General features: G+C 41.6%; 1 protein-coding gene across 2 annotated transcripts in view; it reads right to left on the bottom strand.

Annotated features, from left to right (window-relative positions):
- Positions 1–1260: 1260 nt before the first annotated feature.
- The window catches only part of Tktl1 (transketolase like 1), a 31705-nt gene continuing 9260 nt past the window's right edge, over positions 1261–23705 (bottom strand). Inside the window, exons 3-13 of one of the 2 annotated variants that reach the window (XM_021153444.1) lie at positions 18107–18204; positions 16260–16451; positions 16047–16174; positions 12774–12967; positions 12155–12319; positions 9193–9349; positions 7370–7500; positions 4831–4914; positions 3756–3852; positions 3286–3405; positions 1261–2074 (exon numbers count right to left, since the gene is read on the bottom strand). In XM_021153444.1, coding sequence (XP_021009103.1) covers positions 1902–2074; positions 3286–3405; positions 3756–3852; positions 4831–4914; positions 7370–7500; positions 9193–9349; positions 12155–12319; positions 12774–12967; positions 16047–16174; positions 16260–16451; positions 18107–18204 — 1539 coding nt within the window. In that variant the 3' untranslated portion in view covers positions 1261–1901. The remainder of the gene's footprint in view (positions 2075–3285; positions 3406–3755; positions 3853–4830; positions 4915–7369; positions 7501–9192; positions 9350–12154; positions 12320–12773; positions 12968–16046; positions 16175–16259; positions 16452–18106; positions 18205–23705) is intronic. The other variant, XM_021153445.1, reaches the window with a different exon arrangement.

Raw genomic sequence — 23705 nt, 5'->3', positions numbered from 1 at the left:
CAGGGTCTTACTACTTAGCCTTGACTGACTGGCCTGTGCCTATGTGGACCGGGGTGTCCTCAAACTCAGACTTCCTGCCTTTGCCTCTTACGTGCTTGGCTTAAAGGCATGTGTCATCACACCCAGTCATTTAAAGACTTTCTTTGACTTAAGAGTATGTACGGTATGTCTGTGAATGTATGCTGTGTGTGTGTGTGTGTGTGTGTGTGTGCGCGCGCGCGCACGTGCGGGCACGCGCGCGCCCAGAGACAAGAAATATCAGATTCCCCAGAACTTGGCTTATTGTCAATTGTGAGACACCTCATGGAGGTGCTAGGAACCAAACCTGGAAGCAAGTACTCTCAACTACTGGGCCATCGCTGCAGCCCACTTTTCCTTTTCTTTTTCTTCTATTTTTAAAGATTTATTTATTATTATACATAAGTTCACTGTAGCTGACTTCAGACACACCAGAAGAGGGCATCAGATCTCATTATGGGTGTTTTTTTTTTTTTTGTAAGTAATTTTTTTTTTAAGATTTATTTATTTATTTATTTATTATATGTAAGTACATTGTAGCTGTCTTCAGACACTCCAGAAGAGGGAGTCAGATCTCCTTACGGATGGTTGTGAGCCACCATGTGGTTGCTGGGATTTGAACTCCAGACCTTCGGAAGAGCAGTCGGGTGCTCTTACCCACTGAGCCATCTCATCAGCCCCATTATGGGTGGTTTTGAGCCACCATGTGGTTGCTGGGATTTGAACTCAGGACCTTCGGAAGAGCAGTCAGTGCTCTTACCCATTGAGCCATCCCACCAGCCCCCACTTTCTCAATCTTTATGATTTTCCTTTTACAGAGCAGGACACCCAATCAGTGCAGTAGGGGTGGGAGTAGTATGAGCAGGCTCTAATGATACTTAGTCCAGGTTTAATCTCTACCACACATTGTTGCACAACTCCAGAAGCAATGTGGTTGGTTATGCATCCCCAAATTCCCAATGCCCACTTAATGAGAATAAGAAGAAATGTGACATATAATATGCTTTTGAAATTCAGTCCCAGCTTATATTCCAGATGATGGAAGGACTTGGCTAGGGTAGATTTTCTAGGCTATGTTATTTTACAATGAGTGGCCTAGTCTGCAGCCTATTACCCCATCCTAAGTTTAATGTTAGGGACTATGACTTTGTCTGGTTGAGATAGAAGTCCTTCTCTTAAGACTATTGCAAGAGGGATCCAATCCTATAGAAGGCACAAACTGCATAAAGTAGATGTTTTTTAAAGTTCTTTATTAACATCAAACAGCATAGTGTGGAGATCAAGTGTCCTTATGTCTTCACAGAACAGTCATCACAACAGCACAAGTGATCATAACTGCTTTTGTTCTGTTCATCAACCTGTGAACAGTGGAGGGGATATAAAGGGAAACAGCAGAGAAAAACCAAGAGCATCTGAAATTACACATAACTCAGGAACCTGGAGGCAGTGTACATGGTACTCAAGTTGAACAGCAGTATGTATCTCCGGGTCTAGTTCTGTGAAAGGTGGGCTGCGGACTACAATTCAACACACATCTGCTTTACTTATGAAGAAAATACTTCTAAACTGTCACTTCTACATTGTTCCTTAATCCACTTATGTTCAGTCTTATGAGAAAGTTCAGTGTCAGGTAGTTGTCTTGTTAGCTATTCTGCCATTATAAATTTTATAACCCCTTTGATGGTTAAAACAGTGGTATTTGTATGTGTAGTCACAGATTAAAGGGGAATTAGAATTTCTGAATGTGGAACAAAGGTGTTAACTGGTTTTGCCTTTAAGGAGAACAAAGCACAATCTTCATTTCTATCTAATTGATGGTTTTGGCACAAGCATAAACATACAGAGAAGAGGCTAGTCTTCTCAGACCAAAGACAACAGCTAATTTAGGTCATTAAGATGCATTTCACAGCCACAATGATGTGTCTGGAACTGATTCCAGAAAAATCTAGTGCTTCATTGCATCTTCCACTACGAGGCACATCCATTACTGCCAGCTTATGAACCACAATGTTAGGCTCCATGGAGACTGCTGCACAGACAGCTCCTCCAATGCCACCTACAGAAACAAAAGATAATAACTTTTTTTCAGACATCTAGTAAACTTTAAAAAATCCTGTGATATAGACTTGTAAATCTGTTGCTCTCGGGGCAAAATACTTCACTACTCATTGATTCACACAAACAGTCATACTCCAACTGGCTTAAAGAGTTCTCATTTCTAATTCCACATCTTGTAGCCTGCATTGTTTGTACAAATAGCTAGTGATAGGGTGGTCTTTGGCTGGTATAAGTGTTCTTCACTGCTATTACCTCTCCCTCTTCCTAGGGTGGTAGCCCTTGTGCCTAGACTATGTGTACAAACAATACAGACTACAACAATTGCCCATTTTTCTGCCAAGAATCAGGTAAATTTTGGTATAAATGTCTGTAGAAACTGTCAACACATTAGTTTTCATCAGAATCATGGGGTGCCTTATCATTAATTATGTGTACCCTTGGGCAGACATAGTCTTTTTAGGAAGTGTTCTTTGTACCCTTCATGGGTGTATGTGTTTTTCCCCATCTCTACCAGAGGTTCTCACACTTGCATGCACAATTTGGGAGCCCTCTCAGAGAAATAACCAATGAGATGTGGTCTTAAGGCCTTGTGTAATAAAAACAGAATGTGGTCTCTCCTACCTATTTTTCTAGGCCCAAACATAGCCCAAGCCTTATCTCCCTGAAATACTCTTTATTTTTTGCCACCTGCTGTTTTGTTTGTAAGGATCTAGATGTTTTTGAGACCAGTCTATGTATCCCAGCAGATCTGGAACATGCTATGTAGACCCAGCTGATTTCAAACTCAAAGATCTACCTTGTTTCTGTCTGAGTGCTATATTAAAGGTGTGTGCCACTACTGCCCAGAAGGAGCTAGCTTTTTAAGGGGTATGGGAGTAAACTATTAATAATTCAAAACTCAAAATAAGTTGTAGAAGCTTTGTGACTATTTCCCTGTCTATTGTTCAATTAGCCACCTCAGTGGTGCTACTGACCCACCCTAGTTGACTGGGCTTTATGATAGGGACACACAAAGTACATCCATGCTCAAGAAACCACTCTAGGCAGCTAAGAGGCCCCTACAAGGATGCACTTGTAAGAATCATATCAAAGGTATACTGAACTAGTGGTAGGCTATATAGAGAACATGGTATATCTACAGTCAAGCAAAACAAAAACACTTTCTACCAAAACAAACTTGCAAAAGCATACCTAAAGTACCCAACCCACCTTCTGGATAATGATCCTCCACGGTGATAATTTGGCCACCCGTGGCTTTTGCATTGGAAATGATGGTGGCAATGTCCAGAGGTTTAATGGTAAACAAGTCAATGACACGGATAGAGATATCTGGAGAAAAATAGTTTCAGCTTAGTTTAAAAAACAGAGACAGCTGCTGGGCAGTGGTGGCGCAAGCCTTTAGTCCCAGCACTTGGGAGGCAAAGGCAGGTGGATTTCTGAGTTCAAGGCCAGCCTGGTCTACAGAGTAAGTTCCAGGACAGCCAGGGCTATACAGAGAAATCCTGCCTCGAAAAACCAAAGGAAAGAAAGAAAGAAAGAAAGAAAGAAAGAAAGAAAGAAAGAAAGACAGCTGGGTGGTGGTGGCACATGACTTAAACTCAGGAGCCAGATCAGTTTGAGCATATCACATACGTGACATTCTACTTGTTATAACTTCAATGCTTACACAATCAACTGACCTTCTTTAGAGAGCTCAGCAGCAGCTACTAGGGCTTCATGCAGGGTGACTCCTGCTCCAATAACTATGACCTTGTCATTGTCACTATGGCGGACAACCTGGTATAGTACCAACGAAACAAAATATGGTTACTATGGAAAGTCTTCTCAAAGATTCTTTGCTTCTAACCTAATGCCAACAAATTTATCAGTAAATTAATTCACCTAAAAGCCAGGTGCAGTATTCCCAGTCACTCAAGAAACAGAGGCAAAAAGATTTCAGGCTTAAGGACAGCATGAACAATTTTGTGAAAGCCTACTGTAAAATAAAACTTTAAGGAAGGACTAACAATTGTACAGCCTATATATAGCTCAGCATGTAAAGGTGCTGGCCATCATGCCTAATGACCTGGTTCTATTCATTAGACCCACAGGTGGGAAGAGAGAATCAACCACTACCCCAGGATTGTCCTGTGATCTTCACACTTGCATGCAAATTCAGATTGGATGAATTTCAATGAAAAAAAGAAATATAGTTATCTGAATACTATTGTCACTCTGGGGCTCTCACAGCCAAGCGGAGATGTCAAAGAAAGCCTGGAACACCTGAATGCAGTAGTGATGCACCTGCCACACACAAGCACATACAGTTAGTAAATACAAATGGGGGAAGAATTGTCTGGCAATGTACCCAGAGACAGAGCATTTGCTTAGCATGCATAAGGACTATTCTCAATCCATAGCACCATCAAAACTAAACAACCCTCTCCTATAAAAGGTGTCAGCAAAGCTGGGTGTGCTGTCACATGTCTATAGTCCCCTGCACATAGGAGGGTAAAGCAGAAGGTTTCCAAGTTTAAGGCCAGCCTGGTGTACATAATGAGATACTGTCTCAAAACAAAAGACAAAAAAAAAAAAAAAAAAAAAAAAAAAAAAAAAAAAAAAAGAGACTCCATATGGAAAGAAGTACAGATTCAGCAGGCAAAGATCACAACAGACTTAGTATAGGAAAAGTGATCAAAACACATCATGTAAGGGTTAGAATGGGTCTCTTTATATAATGGATACTAGACAATACAGGAAAACTTATGCTCTTACCTTGGCCTGTCCAATCTGAAAGGTTTCTTGAGTGGTGTAAATAATTGCAGTTTCTGCTTGGCTGGTACGAATAAAGCACATTTCCTGTGGCATGAGTGCAAACCAGAAACCACAGTTAAGAAAATCAAACTGAAACAGATGGAGATCATTACAGAAAACCACAGCCAATCAAAATGCAGGGTTGTGGAGCCCAATCTCAATGGATACATCTACAAAACACTCTCAAATGTAAACTTTAGGGAACACTGAGGAAGAGGGGGTGTAAAGACTGTAAGAGGGGCTGGTGAGATGGCTCAATGGGTAAGAGCACCCGACTGCTCTTCCGAAGGTCCAGAGTTCAAATCCCAGCAACCACATGGTGGCTCACAACCATCCATAATGAGATCTGGCTCCCTCTTCTGGAGGGTCTGAAGACAGCTACAGTGTACTTACATATAATAAATAAATAAATAAATGAAATATGAAAAGGGAAATTGGCAAAACTTAGTTCCTTAAAAAAAAAAGACTGTAAGAAGCAGAGGAACATGGAGTGTGCCATGAGACTGTGTCCCCTAGGAATGTTAGAATCTACACCCATAAAGTCTTACCAACATGTCTACCTAAACATGAGCTGAATATGGACAACAATAATAGACAAGCTAACATGGATGTGGGCAGGGAAGCCCAGGAGGATGTCTCAACCCTATAAAAAGTACTACAGGTCACTAAGGAATGTTGAGAGTGGGAGAGATAAATCTTCTCCAGGAAGAGCACACCATAAACGTACAAGTAACATCATAAGCAGGTTATATTTACAAATAACACACACGCACATGCACACGCACATGCACGCACACACACACACACACACCAATTAGTGAAAAAAGAGGCCATGATTTTGAAAGCGAGTAAGGAGAGATAAATGGAAAGACTTGGAGAATTAAGAAAAGGGAGGAATATTATATTATAATTTCAAAATAAAAAATTAAGCCAAATCATAAATTTCCAAGTAATAAGCCATGTAACACTAGAAAAGAAGAACAAAAAGTTCCTTTTCTTTTTTCTTTCCTTTTTTTTTTTCAAGGCAGGGTTTCTGTCCTGAGACTTGCTTTGTAGACCAGGCTGGCCTTGAACTCACAGAGATTCATCTGCCTTTGTCTCCCGGCTGTTAGGATCAAAGCTGTGCATCACCACTGCCAAGCTGAGTGAACAGCTCTTCATACTAACAACAAAATGCATTCTCTGGAGTGAGGGAGAAGCTCAACTACCAGTGAGCAGGTTACACATTTGTCTTAGGGTTTCTATTGGTGAAACATCACAACCAAAAAGCAAGTTAGGAACGAAAGTGTTCATTTGGCTTATATGTTTAGATCATAGCCCATCATTGGAGAAAGTCAGAACAACAACTCACGGGCTGGAATCTGGAGGCATGAGCTGATACAGAGACCACAGAGGTAGAGGTGCTTTGCTTACTGGCCAGCTTCCCATGACTTGCTTAGCCTACTTTCTTACAGACCTAGGACAACCAGCCCAGGGATGGCCTCACCCACAATGGGTTGGGCCCTTTCCCATTAATCGGTAATTGAGAAAATGCTTTACAGCTTGATCATATGGAGGCATTTCCTCAGCTGAGGCTCTTTCCTCTCTGATGACTCTAGCTGTGTCAAGTTGACATACAAAACTAGCCAGTACAACATTTGACTTTGCTATGGACACAGGAAACTCTCAAGCAGGACTCTAGTGATGACCTCAGTGGTAAGTTTTCTATGTTGTCCCATTTTTTGGTTTGGGAAGATTTCTAAAATATGCACTGACTTTTCCTATTCTCATGAAACAAAAAGTCAGGGCAGAGGCACTGACTTTTATTGACAGAAAAACACAATGAAAATTAATTTTACCACAATATAGTTAGTAATGATTCATCCATCAATAGACAAACATGTGAATATGGAGTGACCCAGGCATTTTCAATGAGAAGGTATAAATATAACTTTGTTAAGTTGAATGCACACATTTTCAAGCTCAAGTGCTAGGATTGAAGATGTGTATCACCACACCTGGATCCCTGTCCAGTTTTTTATGTGAGTACTAGAGATCTGAATTCTGGTCCTTTTTACTTGTGCAGTTATTTATCCACTGAGCCATCTCTCTAGCCCTATACTAGGCTTTCATTTGAGTGTTTTACAATCTCAATGCATTCATGTACATAGTCATCTGTTGTAAAGCTGTATTTTTTTTTTTTTTGAGACAGGGACTCATGCATCCCAGGCAGGCTTAAAACTAGTGATATAGCTGAATATGACCTTGAAAATTTGACCTTCCAGGCTCCATCTCCTAAATGCACCACCACGACCAGTTTATATGGTGCAGGAGATCAAACCCAGGGCCTCATGCATGCTACGTAAATATGCTAGCAACTGAGTTATATCCTCAGCTTCTAGCACCACATTTTATATTTTATGCTAGGAAAACAAAACAAAACAAAAATCTGTCATCAGTTCAAAACTTGTAGTAGAGTCCAGAAACATTTTCTGACTGATCTGGCATCCTTTAAACATACCTTAGTATTGGCTGCCAAATAAACAGCATGTTCTGTGGAGACGGCATCACTTGGATAGAAAACAACACAATTGGGAATTGCTCGGAACATGGCCAGGTCTTCCAGGGCCATATGGTAGGGGTTGTCATCACCTGAGAAAAATCACAGACCAACAAAAGCATGAATACAACCCTCAACTCCTTCCATCATTCTTGAGAAGCAGCTATTCTTACTGCTCCAGATCATCCTGAACTGCAGCAAGGCCTTGCAAGGTTAAACACATAGCCATCTTCCTTGAAAGTTCACTAAAATATTCTGAGTTATGTTAGTAAGTAATCTTTCAATTCAGTGATCAGTTGGCTGGCCACACAGTATTACTCCTGTCCAAGTTAACCCAATGCCCTCTCTTCCTGAGTCAGCTCTATCCAGCCATACCAGTCTCTGATCCTGTGTCTTCCTCTCTTTAAGAGCTTCCCAAAGTGTTGTCTCTCTAGCTCATTCTACTTTTCACCCTCAAGGAATTAGACTTTTTCACACTGAAGTGTCCTATTCACTTTGCCAGTCAAGTATTGAATAACATACTTTTGGGATATCCTAGAATGCTGCTGTAACTAAGGATGCCCTTGAGTATATACGATCAATATACAGAAGTCACAATGTACAAAGAAGCAGCCTACTTTTTTCAGGCTTGGAAAAGGAGTGTTCTGTGTATACTGTGTTGCCTAGGACAACTGTCTAACCTCAGAAATGCAGATCCTCTCTCTGATAGATTCACTTGTCTCTGTAGACTGTCCTGATTTTCAAATTCTCAGTGAACCCAGTTTTGGTTGAAGATTCTAGGGACCTTTCTCAGGCTGCTATTCCTGCCCATACTACATTGCTTCTATGTCTCAGCTGCCTTGTCTCTCAGCTATATTTGCTCCCTGGGATACCATTTGTGCCTCAGTTTCACTCATCTAGCTGTTTCCACTCCAAGCTCCAGCCAGAGCTGCTTTCTACAGTTAAGTTCTCCCAGGGAGCCAGCTACTTATATGGTTGGTTCCTGAATGTACAAAAGTAGCACTCTAGCAGCAAATGTAAGCTGCCACAACTATCCAGATGACTTGTTACCGGCTGACTTATCTTTCCCATGCAATTTCTGTAATTCATGAGCAAGATTCTATCTTAACTAAGAAACTCCTAGATACTTGCTTTTTTGCTTTTTATATAGCTCCAGATCCTTCTATTAGTTAGCAACATTTTATCTATCTATCTATCTATCTATCTATCTATCTATCTATCTATCTATCGCTCTCTCAGGGCCACCTTTAGTTTTTCTATCCTCTTGTTAATTCACACCTTTCTTCAATCTTTTTTTCAGACATTTCTGTTTCCAGCAATTCCTGGCAGGTTACTAATACTAGAATGAAGTTTTCATTAGCATAATTTCCTGCATCATATTCCTCAAAGATTGCCACCGGACAATACAAAAAGGTATAACAGCAATCTTGCTCTGCTTCTATCTAACTATGTGTTCAGTGGCTCACAATCTTCCTTTCCCTCTATCCTTGCTGCTTATTCCAATTAGTTTGTGACCACACAGAAGACAGAAAACAATTCTGGGATGTGTATGTTATCTTTATTCAGATTTGGTATATAGCAAATTTCAGAAAAGACTGCACAGAAGCATTTCTCAATGCCTGATTGGGTACTTTATACTAATATGCCTCATCTGGGTTAGTATCCAGAGGACCTGTAACATCTAAACACAATACAACTTTTAAAAAATAAATCCCTTTAGTGAACAGTAAGAAAATGCAATGACTAAACAAAGCCATCAACATGACAATGTTGAGAATACATACCAGTAGATACCCCGCAGTGACAACCAATAAGGTTGATGTTGATTTGAGAGATGGCTCCCAATCGGATCTGATCAAATGCTCGGGTGAAAAAGGCAGCGAAGGTGTAAGCAAAAACAATGGTCCGGTCACGGGTGGAACATCCTAGAGCCACATTTACCTAAAACACAAAGAACAGGAAGCAGAACATCCCTGAATTTGTCTTCATCCTTTCCCCCATTAAAGCACAAAGATTACGTAAGTCCTTTTGTACATGGTCAACATTTTTGTAATTTTAGCGTGTCTCTTTCTTGGACTTTTCTTACCCACCTCTGGTGGTACACATACTCCTAGAGACCAAGTTAAGAAATGTAGTGTCTGTCTTCTGCTTGTCCATCCCCTAACCAACACCTTGTGGATAGTCTGCCTAATGCTCATCCTGGATCCCAAACTTCTTACTAGGTAGTTTCTCCAATCCTATGACTCCCTCCCTCTCATCAATTTCTCACTTTCTTTTAAATCATCTGTTGCCATTCAATGATGTCAATACCTTCTATCTCTACTTTCCCATTCTACCTTACCCTTCCTTCCAGAAACTGCCCCTAATTGGTTCTACTTCACAGAAAAATTATCAAAAAGTCATCTAGTCATTATCCTCATTTACTCCTTTCTCCATGGCCTACTTTATCTAGGCCTCCATTCCCATGAAAACTCTAAAGTTAAAAATTTTCCAAGTGGTCTCTTGACCTTGAGTGGCATCACAGTTGACCTCTTAATAGTATTTAGAACAAATCACCTCTCTTTGGCCCAATGCTCCAGAGTTCTGTGATTTAATAGGATCAGTCCAGCTGCCTCATGAAGGTTGCACACCTCTTGTTGATGGGCATACAGAGTGAGTTATCCAAGTTTTGTGCTTATCCTTCCTCTTTGGGCCACTGGATCTGGGAGACTCTGTCTGATTTGCACAATTAAAAAACCTCTCTCTCCCTCCCCTTTGCCCCCCTCTGTTGTATTTTCTGCTCACTCAAGAGGAGCTCCCCCTATGAGGAGTAGATCACACACTCAGGTGATGTCAGATAAAATCTTAATTGGAGAAATAAAGGCTAGAGCCTGTGATTGGGCAGTGGAAGGAAAAGGCGGAGCTGAAAGTTTTAGAAAGAGACAGAGAAAGAAAAGATGAGAAGGAGGAGGGAGGGAGAAGTAGATGGAGGAAGAAGAGGTAGAAGATGGAGCCTGGAGGAGCCGCAGGTAGCTAGTGATTTCATAGCTGGGCAATAGTGTAGGGTAGGGTATATTTGCCCAACCTTGGTGTGAAGCTTGTATTCATATTAACTGAGTTGTGTGTTCTTTGCATGGACATATTGGGGTTGGAGATTTACTGATATAAATCTGGCTGATAAATATAAGTCTCTAGTGTTTTCCTTTCATGAGGCTAGAGGAAGTTGAATGGAAGTTGAATGTATTGTTTGCATTCTACAGACCATCCACAGGGTTTGGCCTACGCATTTTCATGAAAAACTGGTTTGGTTAGCTCAGTAGCAGACTTCTGGAATCAGGGCCAGATGGCTGCTTAGGGCGAGCCATGGGAGATGGGTGAAACTGCTGAGGCTGGAGATGAATTTATTATAGTTTTTAAATATTACACATTATACCCCTCCATGTGTGTCTGTGTGTGTTTGGGTGCCCATGAAGGCCAAAAGAGACCACAGGGTTCCCTGGAGCTGGAGTTATAGGCTGTTGTCAAGCATTGGTATTGGATATTTTGGCCAAGTCATCTCTCCAGCCCCTGACGATCACATTAATGGTTTCCACTTTATACTGTTATTCTTTACATCTCCTTTGGCAGGCACTCTAGGTTCATATACTCTAGAAGGCTTTGAACTAGGACATGACCTATTCTGGGAGCAAACCAGAACTTGCCAAGGGAAAAGGTGGTTGTGCCTGGTTCCAAAATCAAGATACTGAGAAAGGACCCATGGTCTCTTTTCCCACTGTCTTTCTGCCAACCACCTTCCAGCTAACAAACTAAAAAGACATGCTTACACCCACCTTAATTTTATAGTGTGTGGCATTCTGGAGTATAAAACCTTCAGATCAAACAGTAAACAATTTGAAATAATCATGTTGAGCCTGGCACTGTGGTTTACACTTGTAATCCCAGGTCTTGGGAGGTAGAGACATGAAGATCAAAAGATTCATTTTTAGGTATATAATTATAATAAGTTACTAGCTAGAGGCCTACCAAAGGGAGACTTAAAACATATGGCTGTTGACTGAAGTAATCAATGAAGCAATCATACCAGCAAGTTTTTTTGATAGGGAGCTCATTTTAGAAAAAAAGGATTGCACCTCTTTTTTTTTTTTTTTTTTTTTTTTTCTAAATGAAAAGAGCAGCTGTGGGTGTAACTTAGTGGTAGAACACTTGCCTTGCTTCTGTAAGGTCCTGGGTTTAATCCATAGCCCCATAATAAAAACAAAATGCAAAGATCTAAAAATGAACATGCATGTTTTTATAATTGTGATGACCCATTACTTAAAAAGTAAAGTATGCTTAAATTCCAGCACTGGTGGGTTAGAAGAGACAGGACATCACTTTCACATCTCTGACCCATAATTGTTCCTGTCTGAAAGAATTACAGGGATGGAAATGGAGAGAAGAATGAGGAAAAGAAGGTACAGTGACAGGTCCAAATCCGTTTGCCCTCTTGGTGGCTGTAAAATTGTCTAGTTATTGGCTAGATGGGACAGAAAGGGCTACTAGGGAGCTTAGGACACTTTAGATCTAGAGCGGTCAGCCTGCTGCCTTCTATCTGTATGAACAGGATGTCCAGAGGGTGTTGGGCAGTTTACATATACCCTGTTCATAAGACATAGAAACCACCTCTGTGACTACTACTGTTTCCTTGGAATGTTTCTGTACAAAGCCTTTCATAGACTACTGAAAGCTAATGAGAAAGGACTTGAGAGACCTGCATGATACACTCACCATGTTTTGTTCAGCAATACAACACTGGATGAATCTCTCTGGGTGTTCTTTCTTGAATATGTCAGAAAAATTGCAGTTCTTGGTGTCACTATCCAGCACAATAACTCTGTCATTTTCATGGCCCAGTTTAGCTAGAGCCAAACCACATGCTCTTTGAGTAGACACCTTGAATAAAGTGTCAAGTGGTTAGATTTTCTTGGAAGTACACTTAGAAGGAAGTTACTACTTTATAGAATTATAAATTGTTGTCTTTAATAAATTTGATTTACCAATAGTCTCCTTCAGAATTATACATATGGTGGTTGACACCTGTAACTTCAGAACTCAAAAGAGAGAATGAGTTCAAGTCTAGCCTGGGCTGTAGTTGAGACCTTATTTCAAACAAAACAAAACAAAACAAAACAAACCCCAAAACCTTCCTTAAACCAATCAACCCTCCCAGCCAAAAACACGAAGAAAGTTAGAGTTAATAAGAGAAGGCATATTGTCTTTACAACTCATAACCATCAGTCAAATTCCATTATTGTCTGCTAATTAGTAAATAAAGATTCTTGTGTATCAAGGAAGAAAAAACCCATGATGATTTATATGTTATTAAATAGTCTACATTTTTGCCTACCGTGTCATCAGCTACGTAAACAGGGGGCGAAGTCATACATATATTCATGATGTTAATTTGAGGTGAGTCCTCAATAGGGGGTGATGGTACAAGAATTTCATTGGTCTGTATCTGGCTTTCAATTAATTTGACAATTGCATCTACTCTTTCTTTTGGCATTGGCCTTCCATACCAACTTTCAGCATCCTCAACATCTGCAACAAAACAAAGGATATTTACTCCAGGTGCTTAATGACCCAGATCATCTGAAAGTCACTTTGGGGGAAAAGATATCTGAACAGAAATCATAGAAATAAGGATCCAACATAGGGTGGGTCCTGGGATGCAACTGCAATAAGGAAAAGCAGCCTAAGAAAGGTTCTGTGGCTTTTGAGGGAAGCACTGATTCACTTGCTGGTGAATGGAGGGTTTAATGGAGGAAACAAAGCTGAAAAGATAGACTGGGAGAGTGACATTATATGTATGAGTTTTTATCTGAAGCAAGATTAAAATGACAACAGCTTTAGAAGGGGAGTGAAGGATCAGATGTGTTATAGAGACAGATTGCTGTTGCGGTACTATGCTTCTAAGAGTAATCAGGAAGCAGACCATCTCTTTGTGAAGCTGTTGTGGTTCAATAAAGATTATGGGGACTAAGTGATAACTAAGATAGCAGGGAGAAAGAGGACAGAATGTATATGAGATACACTCTTAGTGACTGGGTATGTAAGGAGGAATGTAAGGCAAGGAAAACATTCAGGTTCTAGTAGGGGCTTTTTGTTAAAGTTGTATTTAACCAAATCCTTAGAACCAGAATAAGGCTGCTTTTTGGAGGAGGAGTCACAAATAAGTTTTATTATAAAATATCTGTATCATTTTAAAAAATGATTACCCATACACTTTTCAACTACTTATACTTGAGAAACTAAATTTGAGGTAGAAAATTCCATATGACAATCTTGAAATGTGCAGTTACATCTTGTATTATGTCTCATTTCCCCCCTACTCCCCAGTGGATTAAGTGAATAAAAAATGTAATAATGAAAGTGAAAAATAGAGGAACACTCCTCTATTGCTGGTGGGATTGCAAACTGATACAACCACTCTGAAAATCAATCTGGAGATTCCTCAGAAAATTGGATACAGATCTACCTGAAGACCCAGCTATACCACTCTTCGGCATATACTCAAAAGATGCCCCACCATGCCACAGGGACAAGTGTTCCACTATGTTCATAGCTGCCTTGTTTGTGATAGCCAGAAGCTGGAAACAACCCAGATGTCCCCCCACAACAGAAGAATGGACACAGAAAATGTGGCTCATTTACACAATGGAATACTACTCAGCTATTAAGAACGAAGACATTCTGATTTTTGCAGGCAAGTGGATGGAATTAAAAAATATCATCTTGAGTGAGGTAACTCAGACCCAAAAGGACATGCATGGTATGTATTCACTAATAAATGGATATTAGCCAAAAAGGACCCAGGACACAACCAAAGGACTCAAGGTTAATAAACTGAAGGACCCAAGTGAGGATGCCTCAATCCCATTTGGAAGGAAGAAGAAAACAGTCACAGGAGGGGGAGCGAGGGAAGGACCTTGGTGGGAAAGGGGACAGGGAGGGGAAGGGGGGAATATGATCAGGTATTGCATGGGGGGAAAAGGACTGAAGCCCTGAGGGCCAGCAGAAAGAATAGAAACAGGCAACCTCATGAGGTAGGAGGTGGAGGGACCTTCCAGAATGTACCAGAGATCTGGGAAATGTGAGACTCTCAGAACTCAAAGGGCCCTACAGTGGGGAGAGGGAACTTGTAGAGCCCAACTCCAGCAGAAAGACAGGGCATCAAGTGAGGGATGGGGTTGCCATTCCACAGTCAAAAACTCTGACCAAGAATTGTTCCTGTCTGAAAGAACTGCAGGAACAAAAAAATGGAGAAGAGCCTGAAGAAAAGGAGGTTCAGTGACAGGCCCAAAGTGGGATCCAGCCCAAGGGGCAGTCCCAAGGCCTGACACTATTACTAAGACGTATGAAGTGCTCACAAAAAGGAGCCTATCATGACTGCCCTCCAAAAGACCCAACAAGCAGGTGAGTTAGATGCAAATATTTATACCCAACCAATGGACAGAAGCAGCTGACCCCTGTGGTTGAATTAGGGAAAAGCTGGAAGAAGCTGAGGAGAAGGGCAATCCTATAGGAAGACCAGCAGTCTCAATTAACCTGGAATCCCAAGATCTCTCAAACACTGGACCACCAAACAGGCAGCATACATAGGATTTGAGGCCTCCAACACACATACAGCAGAGGACTGCTGGGTCTGGGTTCAGTCAGAGAAGATGCACCTAACCCTCAAGAAACTGGATGTCCCAGGTGGGGTGGGTGGTGGGTGGGGGCATCCTTGTGGAGACAGGAGTGGAGGGAGGTATGGGATATGAAACAGTCAGAGGGTAGACCATGAGGGGGATAAAATCTGGCATGTAAAAAAAAAAGATTAAATAAAATGAAAAAAAAAAAAAAAGAAAGTTAAAAATCTGAACTGAAATTCTACTGCTTCCGAATGACCATACTAACTGTATAGTTTGGGACTGGGCAAGTGTTTGAGTTGCTTCTTTAAACTAGCTGATGTTCTTATTTATGAGTTAATTAGAATAAAATTATTTTAATTAAAAGATAAGTCTCTTTTTCCCTAGCCTCTAGTTCCCAACTTTCTGTTCTCTATGTGTTCTTTCAGAAAGTCTGGGTCTAGACAAGTGAATATGCATACACCACTTTACTCATACATATACCATACTTTCTGACTATGAACCATACAGATCCTTCCTTATTAGGGAATTGTTCTCTCCTGTGAACTGTTCACTAGCCACTCCCTTACAAGGGTAGAAAAACATTGTTTACTTGGTAGAAGTTTGACCTACCTCTCCTATCCTAACCAGACATACTAGCTAATGAAGTCAAGAGAGAGAAGCAGCCTCTAGCATGTTACCAGCATTAATGCTGTTCATTAAGAAAATCAGCAGCAGCCGGGTGTGGTGGCGCACACCTTTAATCCCAGCACTTGGGAGGCAGAGGCAGGCGGATTTCTGAGTTTGAGGCCAGCCTGGTCTACAAAGTGAGTGCCAGGACAGCCAGGGCTACACAGAGAAACCCTGTCTCGAAAAATAAAAAAAAAAAAAGAAAGAAAGAAAGAAAGAAAAGAAAAGAAAAGAAAATCATCAGCCTAGTCAATGCCTCTTTCTGCCTGCTCTACTCCATGGATAAATGTTTTGAATACTCACAGGAAGGAAATACTTACTTGGCATGCCTCGGGCCTTGAAGGTTTTGGCAACCACAGCAGTGGGCTTGCCTCTCACTTGAGCTGCCTGTGAGAATACATGGCATAGGGTCTTGACATCACGGCCATCCACCACATAAGTATTCCACCTGTCATTGAGGTTAAATGAAGAAGGTTAAATGAAGAAGGAAGATGGGACAGAAAAAAGACACAGGAACAGAGAGGCACAATTACCCAAAGGCTTCACAACGCTTCTGGTAGATGGCAATGCAGTGCTCAACAGACATGGAGCTACTGTGTCCAATGCGGTTCACATCAAAGATTGCCATAAGATTGTCCAAATTGTAGTAGGATGCAAAGGCAAATGCCTCCCAAACAGAGCCTTCTGTAGATTCCTCATCCCCCAGAAGACAGAACACCCGGTAGCTAGAAACAAATCAAGAAATAATTAGGACCCTTCTGGGGCTCACTTGGGCCACTCAAACAAATGCATTTCAGGGAGATATAAAGAGAAAGAGTGGGGAGGGAGGGGAAGAGGAGAAAGTGAGGGAGGATAGGAGTGGGGAGGGGCCAAGGATGGGAGGGAGGAAGGAAGGAAGAGAGAGACCTTGGGAGCTGCTTCAGACCAATGTCCTTAAGATAATTTTCTTCATCAATTCTTCCCTAGCTTAGCAGCAGAGGAAATCTGAGCCCCATGATATGGACTTTACTTTTGACTAGCATTCTTATAACAGTTCTAATTTTTTGTTGTTGGTTTTTTTTCGAGACAGGGTTTCTCTGTGTAGCCCTGGCTGTCCTGGAACTCACTCTGTAGACCATGCTGGCCTCAAACTCAGAAATCTGACTGCCTCTGCCTCCCAAGTTCTGGGATTAAAGGCATGCACCACCACTGCCCGGCTTCTAATACTATTTTTTAAAGTTGCTTCAGTTCCCTTTCTTGGTTTGTCAGCAAGCAAGAGGGAATGAGAAAGTAGGTACCTGAAACTTGTAAATAAGGTACATATGTTTTGTTTTTCAGAACACTCCATTTTAAAAGCAGTTAGTTCTGAACTTAAAATTTTATTTGTAATCATCATAGTAATGGAAACATCCCACCTAGGGAGCTTTCCTCCACTATAAGCTGTACACTTCTCTGCAGCAGAGACATGAGCCATTTATAACAAAAAATGCACCCTAGATCTCATGAAAGTACTGTGAGTTTAAGAAAAGTTTTTTGTGAAAAACCTTTTATTTTATGTGTATGAATGTTTTCTTTGTGTGTATGTCTAAGACAGTGTCAGATCCTCTGCAACTGGAGTTACAGACAGTTGTGAACTGCTATGTGGGTGATGGGAATCCAATCTGGGTCCTCTGGAAGACCAACCAGTGAGTGCTCTTAACTGCTGAGCCACATACCTTCCTATCTCTTAAGAACAGTTATTAAACTCAATGTAGTAACTAAAAAGCTATCATGGATAAAATGTTTTAACAGTTCTGTGAAAATGGCATAAGAAGGCTGCTGGAAGAGTGGAGGAAACACAACCAACTACTTCCAAAGGGCTTCTATGAGGTCAAACAAGGTCTCCAGAGATATAGGTAGCTATCTCCTGAGACCCTGGGAAAGAGAAGCACCACACCCTGGAGAATATGAACCAGAGGAGCTCTGAATTCAGGCTCACCACATGCAGCAGAGGCTGCATGAAGTTCCAGATCTAAACCAGGCATTTCACGTGTAGGCATTACAAGTAGCAGATGAGCACAGGTCCAAAAAAGAGACTGTGAATTAACCCAGTAAAGGACCTGTGTAACTAATATTTGTATTACTAACATTCTGGGGCTCCTAATGCAAAGTACATGTTGTTCACTCCACAGTGAAAAATTTCAGGACAAAACATGAAGCTGTCTCAGAAAATATTAGTGTTCTAATACTGCAGTCACCATTAACATCCAACCAGAGATGCTAAGAACAGTTCCACAAATGTAATTTATTTACTGCCTCAACACTGTGTAACCAGAACTTTCAAAACCATTACTTACTTCTCAAACTAATGAGGCAAAGTGCACGGGTGGGGCAGTGAAAAAGATTCTGGTAAGCCCCTTACCTGGCTTGGTCAAAGTACTTGCCAGTATATGCCATCCCACAGGCAGCCCCTAGTCCTTGTCCAGGCCATCCTGTTGCCACATTAACAAATGGTAGTCCCTGTAAGAGAAAAGAGACCTAGTGAATAGAGGAATAGCTGCAAGACATGGGTTTTGGGCAGTTTTGTGGTACCAAATGTAGGCTACTCCTTTTTACCCATTGGAATTATCCCTCCCACCCCACTGGATGAAATCCTCTTTGCCACATCTACAAAGTCTCAGATCAATGTCAAAATATGTCCATGGGCCAAGCCTGGGGTCTACCCTAAATTGGAAACTAGAGTGGCAAAGATAAGGAAGATGCCCATTGCCAATCCATAGTGTGGTGATAGTAACTGGAGTTCTTAGAACATAGAGGGAGAAACTCACTGCAAAGTGCAAAATGTAAAGCATTTTCATAAAGTCTTTGGTTCAGTTGTGCATTAGCCAGATGTTAAACCTTTTGGAGAATATGGGTTCTTCAAGTCTAGAAATTCGACAGGATCCTTCCAGTTTCTGTCTGCGCCTGGGACTGACTCTGTGCCACAGCTCTCTATACCCAAATACAGCTGGGAGAGAGCTGGTCTCCCAGGAGTGCCAACATGCCTGTGAGCACAGGTAAGTCCACCACTTCTGCTCAAATTCCTGGCCCAAGAGGGACCCGTTCAGAGCCATCAGGACACAGGAACCAAGGAACAGCCAGGGACAGAATCCTTCTGGTTTCTGCCTACACTCCGGAGCTGACCCTGTGCCACAGCTCTCCATGCCCAAATTCCTCCAGGAGAGAACTCATCTCTCAGGAGTACTGACACACAGGCTTGCAGGAAGGACAAGCACAGTCGGAGACAGCAAGACCAGTGACACCAGCGATAACCAGATGGCGAAAGGCAAGGGCAAGAACATAAGCAACAGAAACCAAGGCTACTTGGCATCATCAGAACCCAGTTCTCCCACCACATTGAGCCATGGATACCCCCAACACACCAGAAAAGCAAGACTCTGATTTAAAATCACATCTCATGATGATGACAGAGGACTTTAAGAAGGACATAAATCACTCCCTTAAAGAAATACAGAAGAACACAGGTAAACAAGTAGAAGCCCTTAAAAAGGAAACACAAAAATCCCTTAAAGAAAACACAACCAAACAGGTGAAGGAATTGAACAAAACCATTCAGGATGTAAAAATGGAAATAGAATAAAAAAAATCACAAAGGGAGACAACCCTGGAGATAGAAAACCTAGGAAAGAGATGCAAGAATCACCAACAAGCGATAGAAGAGAGAAGAATCTCAGGTGCAGAAGATGCCCAAAGAAAACTTGGACACAACAGTCAAAGAAAATGCAAAGAGCAAAAAGCTCCTAACCCAAAACACACAGTAAATCCATAATGAGAAGACCAACTCTAATGATAATAGGTATAGATGAGAATGAAGATTCCCCAACTTAAAGGGCCAGTAAATATCTTCAACAAAATTATAGAAGAAAACTTCCCAAACCTAAAGAAAGAGATGCCCATGAATATACAAGAAGCATCCAGAACTCTAGATAGACTGGATCAGAAAAGAATTTCCTCCCGTCACATAATAATCAGAACACCAAATGCACAAAATAAAGAAATAATTATAAAAGCACTAAAGGATAAAGGTCAAGTAACATATAAAGGCAGACCTATCAGAATTACACCAGACTTCTCACCAGAGACTATGAAAGTCAGAAGGGCCTGGACAGATGTTATACAGACACTAAGAGAACACAAATGCCAGCCCAGACTACTATACCCAGCAAAACTCTCAATTACCATAGATGGAGAACCAAGATATTCCATGACAAAACCAAATTTTTTGTTTGTTTGTTTTTTCAAGACAGGGTTTCTCTGTAGAGCCCTGGCTATCCTGGAACTCACTTTGTAGACCAGGCTGGCCTTGAACTCAGAAATCCGCCTGCCTCTGCCTCCCAAGTGCTGGGACTAAAGGCGTGCGCCACCACGTCCGGCAAAACCAAATTTACACACTATCTTTCCACAAATCCAGCCCTACAAAGGATAATAGATGGAAAACGCAACACAAGGAGGGAAACTACTCCCTAGAAAAAGCAAGAAAGTAATCTTCTTTCAACAAACCCAAAAGAAGATAGCTACACAAACATAATTCCACCTCTAACAACAAGAATAACAAGAAGCAACAATACTATTTCTCAATATCTCTTAACATCAATGGAATCAATTCCCCAAAAGACATAGACTAACAGACTGGCTACATAAACAGGACCTGGAATTTTGCTGAATACAGGAAATGCACCTCAGTGACCAAGACAGACACTATCACAGAATAAAAGGCTGGAAAACAATTTTCCAAGCTAATGGTCCCAAGAAACAAGCTGGAGTAGCCATTCTAATATCAGATAAAATCTAGTTCCAACCCAAAGTTATCAAGGATAGGAAGGACTCTTCATACTCATCAAAGGAAAAATCTACCAAGATGAACTCTCTCAATTCTGAACTTCTAAGGCTCCAAATGCAAAGGCAGCCACATTCATAAAAGAAACTTTAGTAAAGTTCAAAGCACACATTGCACCTCACGGGAGACTTCAACACCCCACTCTCATCAGTGGACAGATACTGGAAACAGAAGCTAAACAGAGACACAGTGAAACGAACAGAAGTTATGGACCAAATGGATTTAACAGATATCTATAGAACATTTCATCCTAAAACAAGAACGCACATGATATGTACTCATTGATAAGTGGATATTAGGCAAAGAGCATGGAATACCCATGATACAACTCATGGATCATATGAAACTCAATAGGAAGACCAAAGAGTGAATGCTTCAATTCTACTTAGAAGGAGGAACAAAATAATCAAGGGAAGTAGAGGGTGGAAGGAACTTGGGAGGAAGAGAAGATGGGGAGGGGAAAAGAGGGGCAGAATCAGGTATGGAAGGAGATGGACGAGATGTATAGATGGTCAGGAAATTGAACAGAGGTGTTGTACTGGCTGGTTTTGTGTGTCAACTTGACACAGGCTGGAGTTATCACAGAGAAAGAATATTCAGTTAGGGAAGTGCCTCCATGAGATTCAGCTGTGGGGCATTTTCTCAGTTGGTGATCAAGAGGGGAGGGCCCATTGTGGGTGGTGTCATCCCTGGGCTGGTAGTCTTGGGTTCTATAAGAAAGGAAGCTGAGCAAGTCAGGGGAAGCAACCAGTAAGGAACATCCCTCCATGGCCATTGCATTAGCTCCTGCTTCCTGACCTGCTTGAGTTCCAGTCCTCACTTCCTTTGGTGATGAACAGCAAATGTAAGTGTAAGTTGAATAAACCCTTTCCTTCCCAACTTGCTTCTTGGTCATTCATGACATTTGTACAGGAATTGAAACCCTGACTAAGACAGGTGTGTAACAATGGGGTATGGGGAACTGTGGGTAGCAAAGAGAAAGTCCCAGATGCCAGGAAAGCATGAACCTCCCAGATTCCCACAAGGATGACATTTGCTGAAATACTCAATGAAGGGGAGGGAGAACCTGTCAAGACCATATCCAGAGGTTAGGCATGGCCCCCTGGTTGATGGATGGGGCCACCCACCCATCTCCAAAATTTTTAACCCACAATTGCTCCTGTCAAAAGGAAATATAGGGATAAAGATTGGAGTAGAGACTGAAGGAAAGGGCATCCAGAGACTGCTCCAACTGGGGATCCATCCCACACGCAGCCACCAAACTCAGACACTATTGAAGATGCCAAGAAGTGCTTGCTGACAGGAGCCTGATACAGTTGTTTCTTGAGAGGCTTTGCCAGAGCCTGACCAATACAGATGTGGATGTACACAGCCAAACATTGGACTGAGCATGGGGACCCCAATGGGGAAGTTAGGGCAAGGACTGTAGGAGCTGAAGGGGTTTGCAACCTCAGAGGAAGGACAACAATATCAACCAACCAGAGCCCCCAAAGCTTCCAGGGAGTAAACCACCAACCAAAGAGTACAGAGGGGATACCCATGGCTCCAGCTGGATATGTAACAGAGGACTGCCTTATCTGGCATCACTGGGAGGGGAGCCCCTTGGTCAAGTTTGAGCTTGATGACCCAGGATAGGGGAATGCTGGGCCATTGATGCAGGAGTGGGGGTGGGCAGGGGCAGCACCCTCATAGAGGCAGGGGGAGGGAAGAGGGAAAAAGGGGGCTTGTGGAGGAGAAACTGGGAATAGGGATAACATTTGAAATGTAAATAAATAAAATAACCAATAAAATAAATAAATTCCCAAAAGACTAGAAACACAAAAGTGTTTGAGTATTCTAGACAATGTCAATGTTTGCGATTAATCATTTTCTGTTACTCTATTTCCCCTTAGCTAATATCCATTAATTTATATATGGCAGGTTACAATTGTGCCATGGAGAGAATGGGCCCTCTCTACAGGACACAAAGCCATACCAAAGTGTTGCTGATTTGGTGGGAGACACCTTGCTTCTGAGGGGCCAGACACATTAAATTTATTCATTGCCACTGTCTACCAATGGCAGCAGCAGATGTAAAGTGGATTGAACCTGAGCCTAGGAGATAAGATGTGTGTGCTGCAGATGCCAGAATTGGAAGGTTGAGCTACCTGCACTTTTTATATCACGAGTGACTCTGAGATGTTGAACACTGAGCTACAGGATTTGATTTATACTTCTGGATTTTGGGTTTTACTTTGACTGTTTCTATACCCTGGTTCTCCCTTTTGTAGAAAGTATGTAACTTATTTTGTATTTTGTAGGATCCCAGTTAAGAGACTTTGATCTTTTAAAGAGGCATTAAATTTGTAAGGTGTTGGAATTCTTTTAAAAATGTGACTTTAAAAGTTGTACTGTAAGGCCGGGGCCTAGCAAACACAGAAGTGGATGCGCACAGTCAGCTATTTGATGGATCAAAGGGCCCCCAATGGAGGAGCTAGAGAAAGTACCCAAGGAGCTAAAGGGATCTGCAACCCTATAGGTGGAACAACAATATGAAATCACCAGTACCCCCAGAGCTCGTGTCTCTAGCTGCATATGTACAAGAAGATGGTCTAGTTGGCCATCATTGGGAAGAGAGGCCCCTTGGTCTTGTAAACTTTATATGCCTCAGTATAGGGGAACACCAGGGCCAAAAAGTGGGAATGGGTGGGTAGGGGAGTGGGGGAGAGAGTATGAGGAACTTTTGGGATAGCATTGGAAATGTAAATGAGGAAAATATCTAATAAAAATATCTTAAAAAAAGTTGTACTGTATCTAATAATATGACAATAACATGAAATTAGGGGACAAACAAGAAAGGAAAGGTTATGGTTTAACAGTGACAAGTTTGTGTCAAGTTAACAAGAGATGGAGTATGCTAGTTAGTGTTTTTTTAATTTTTATTAGGTATTTTCCTCATTTACATTTCCAATGGTATCCCAAAAGTCCCCCATACCCTCCCCCCCCCACTCCCCTACTGCACCCACTCCCACTTTTTGGCCCTGGCGTTCCCCTGTACTGGGGCATATAAAGTTTGCACGACCAAGGGCCCTCTCTTTACACTGATGGCTGACTAGGCCAACTTCTGATACATATGCAGCTAGAG

Source organism: Mus caroli, chromosome X (genome assembly GCF_900094665.2).
Source record: "Mus caroli chromosome X, CAROLI_EIJ_v1.1, whole genome shotgun sequence".
Lineage (NCBI taxonomy): Eukaryota > Metazoa > Chordata > Mammalia > Rodentia > Muridae > Mus > Mus caroli.
Note: the sequence above shows the minus strand (reverse complement) of the source record. Positions and strands in the feature narration are given on the sequence as shown.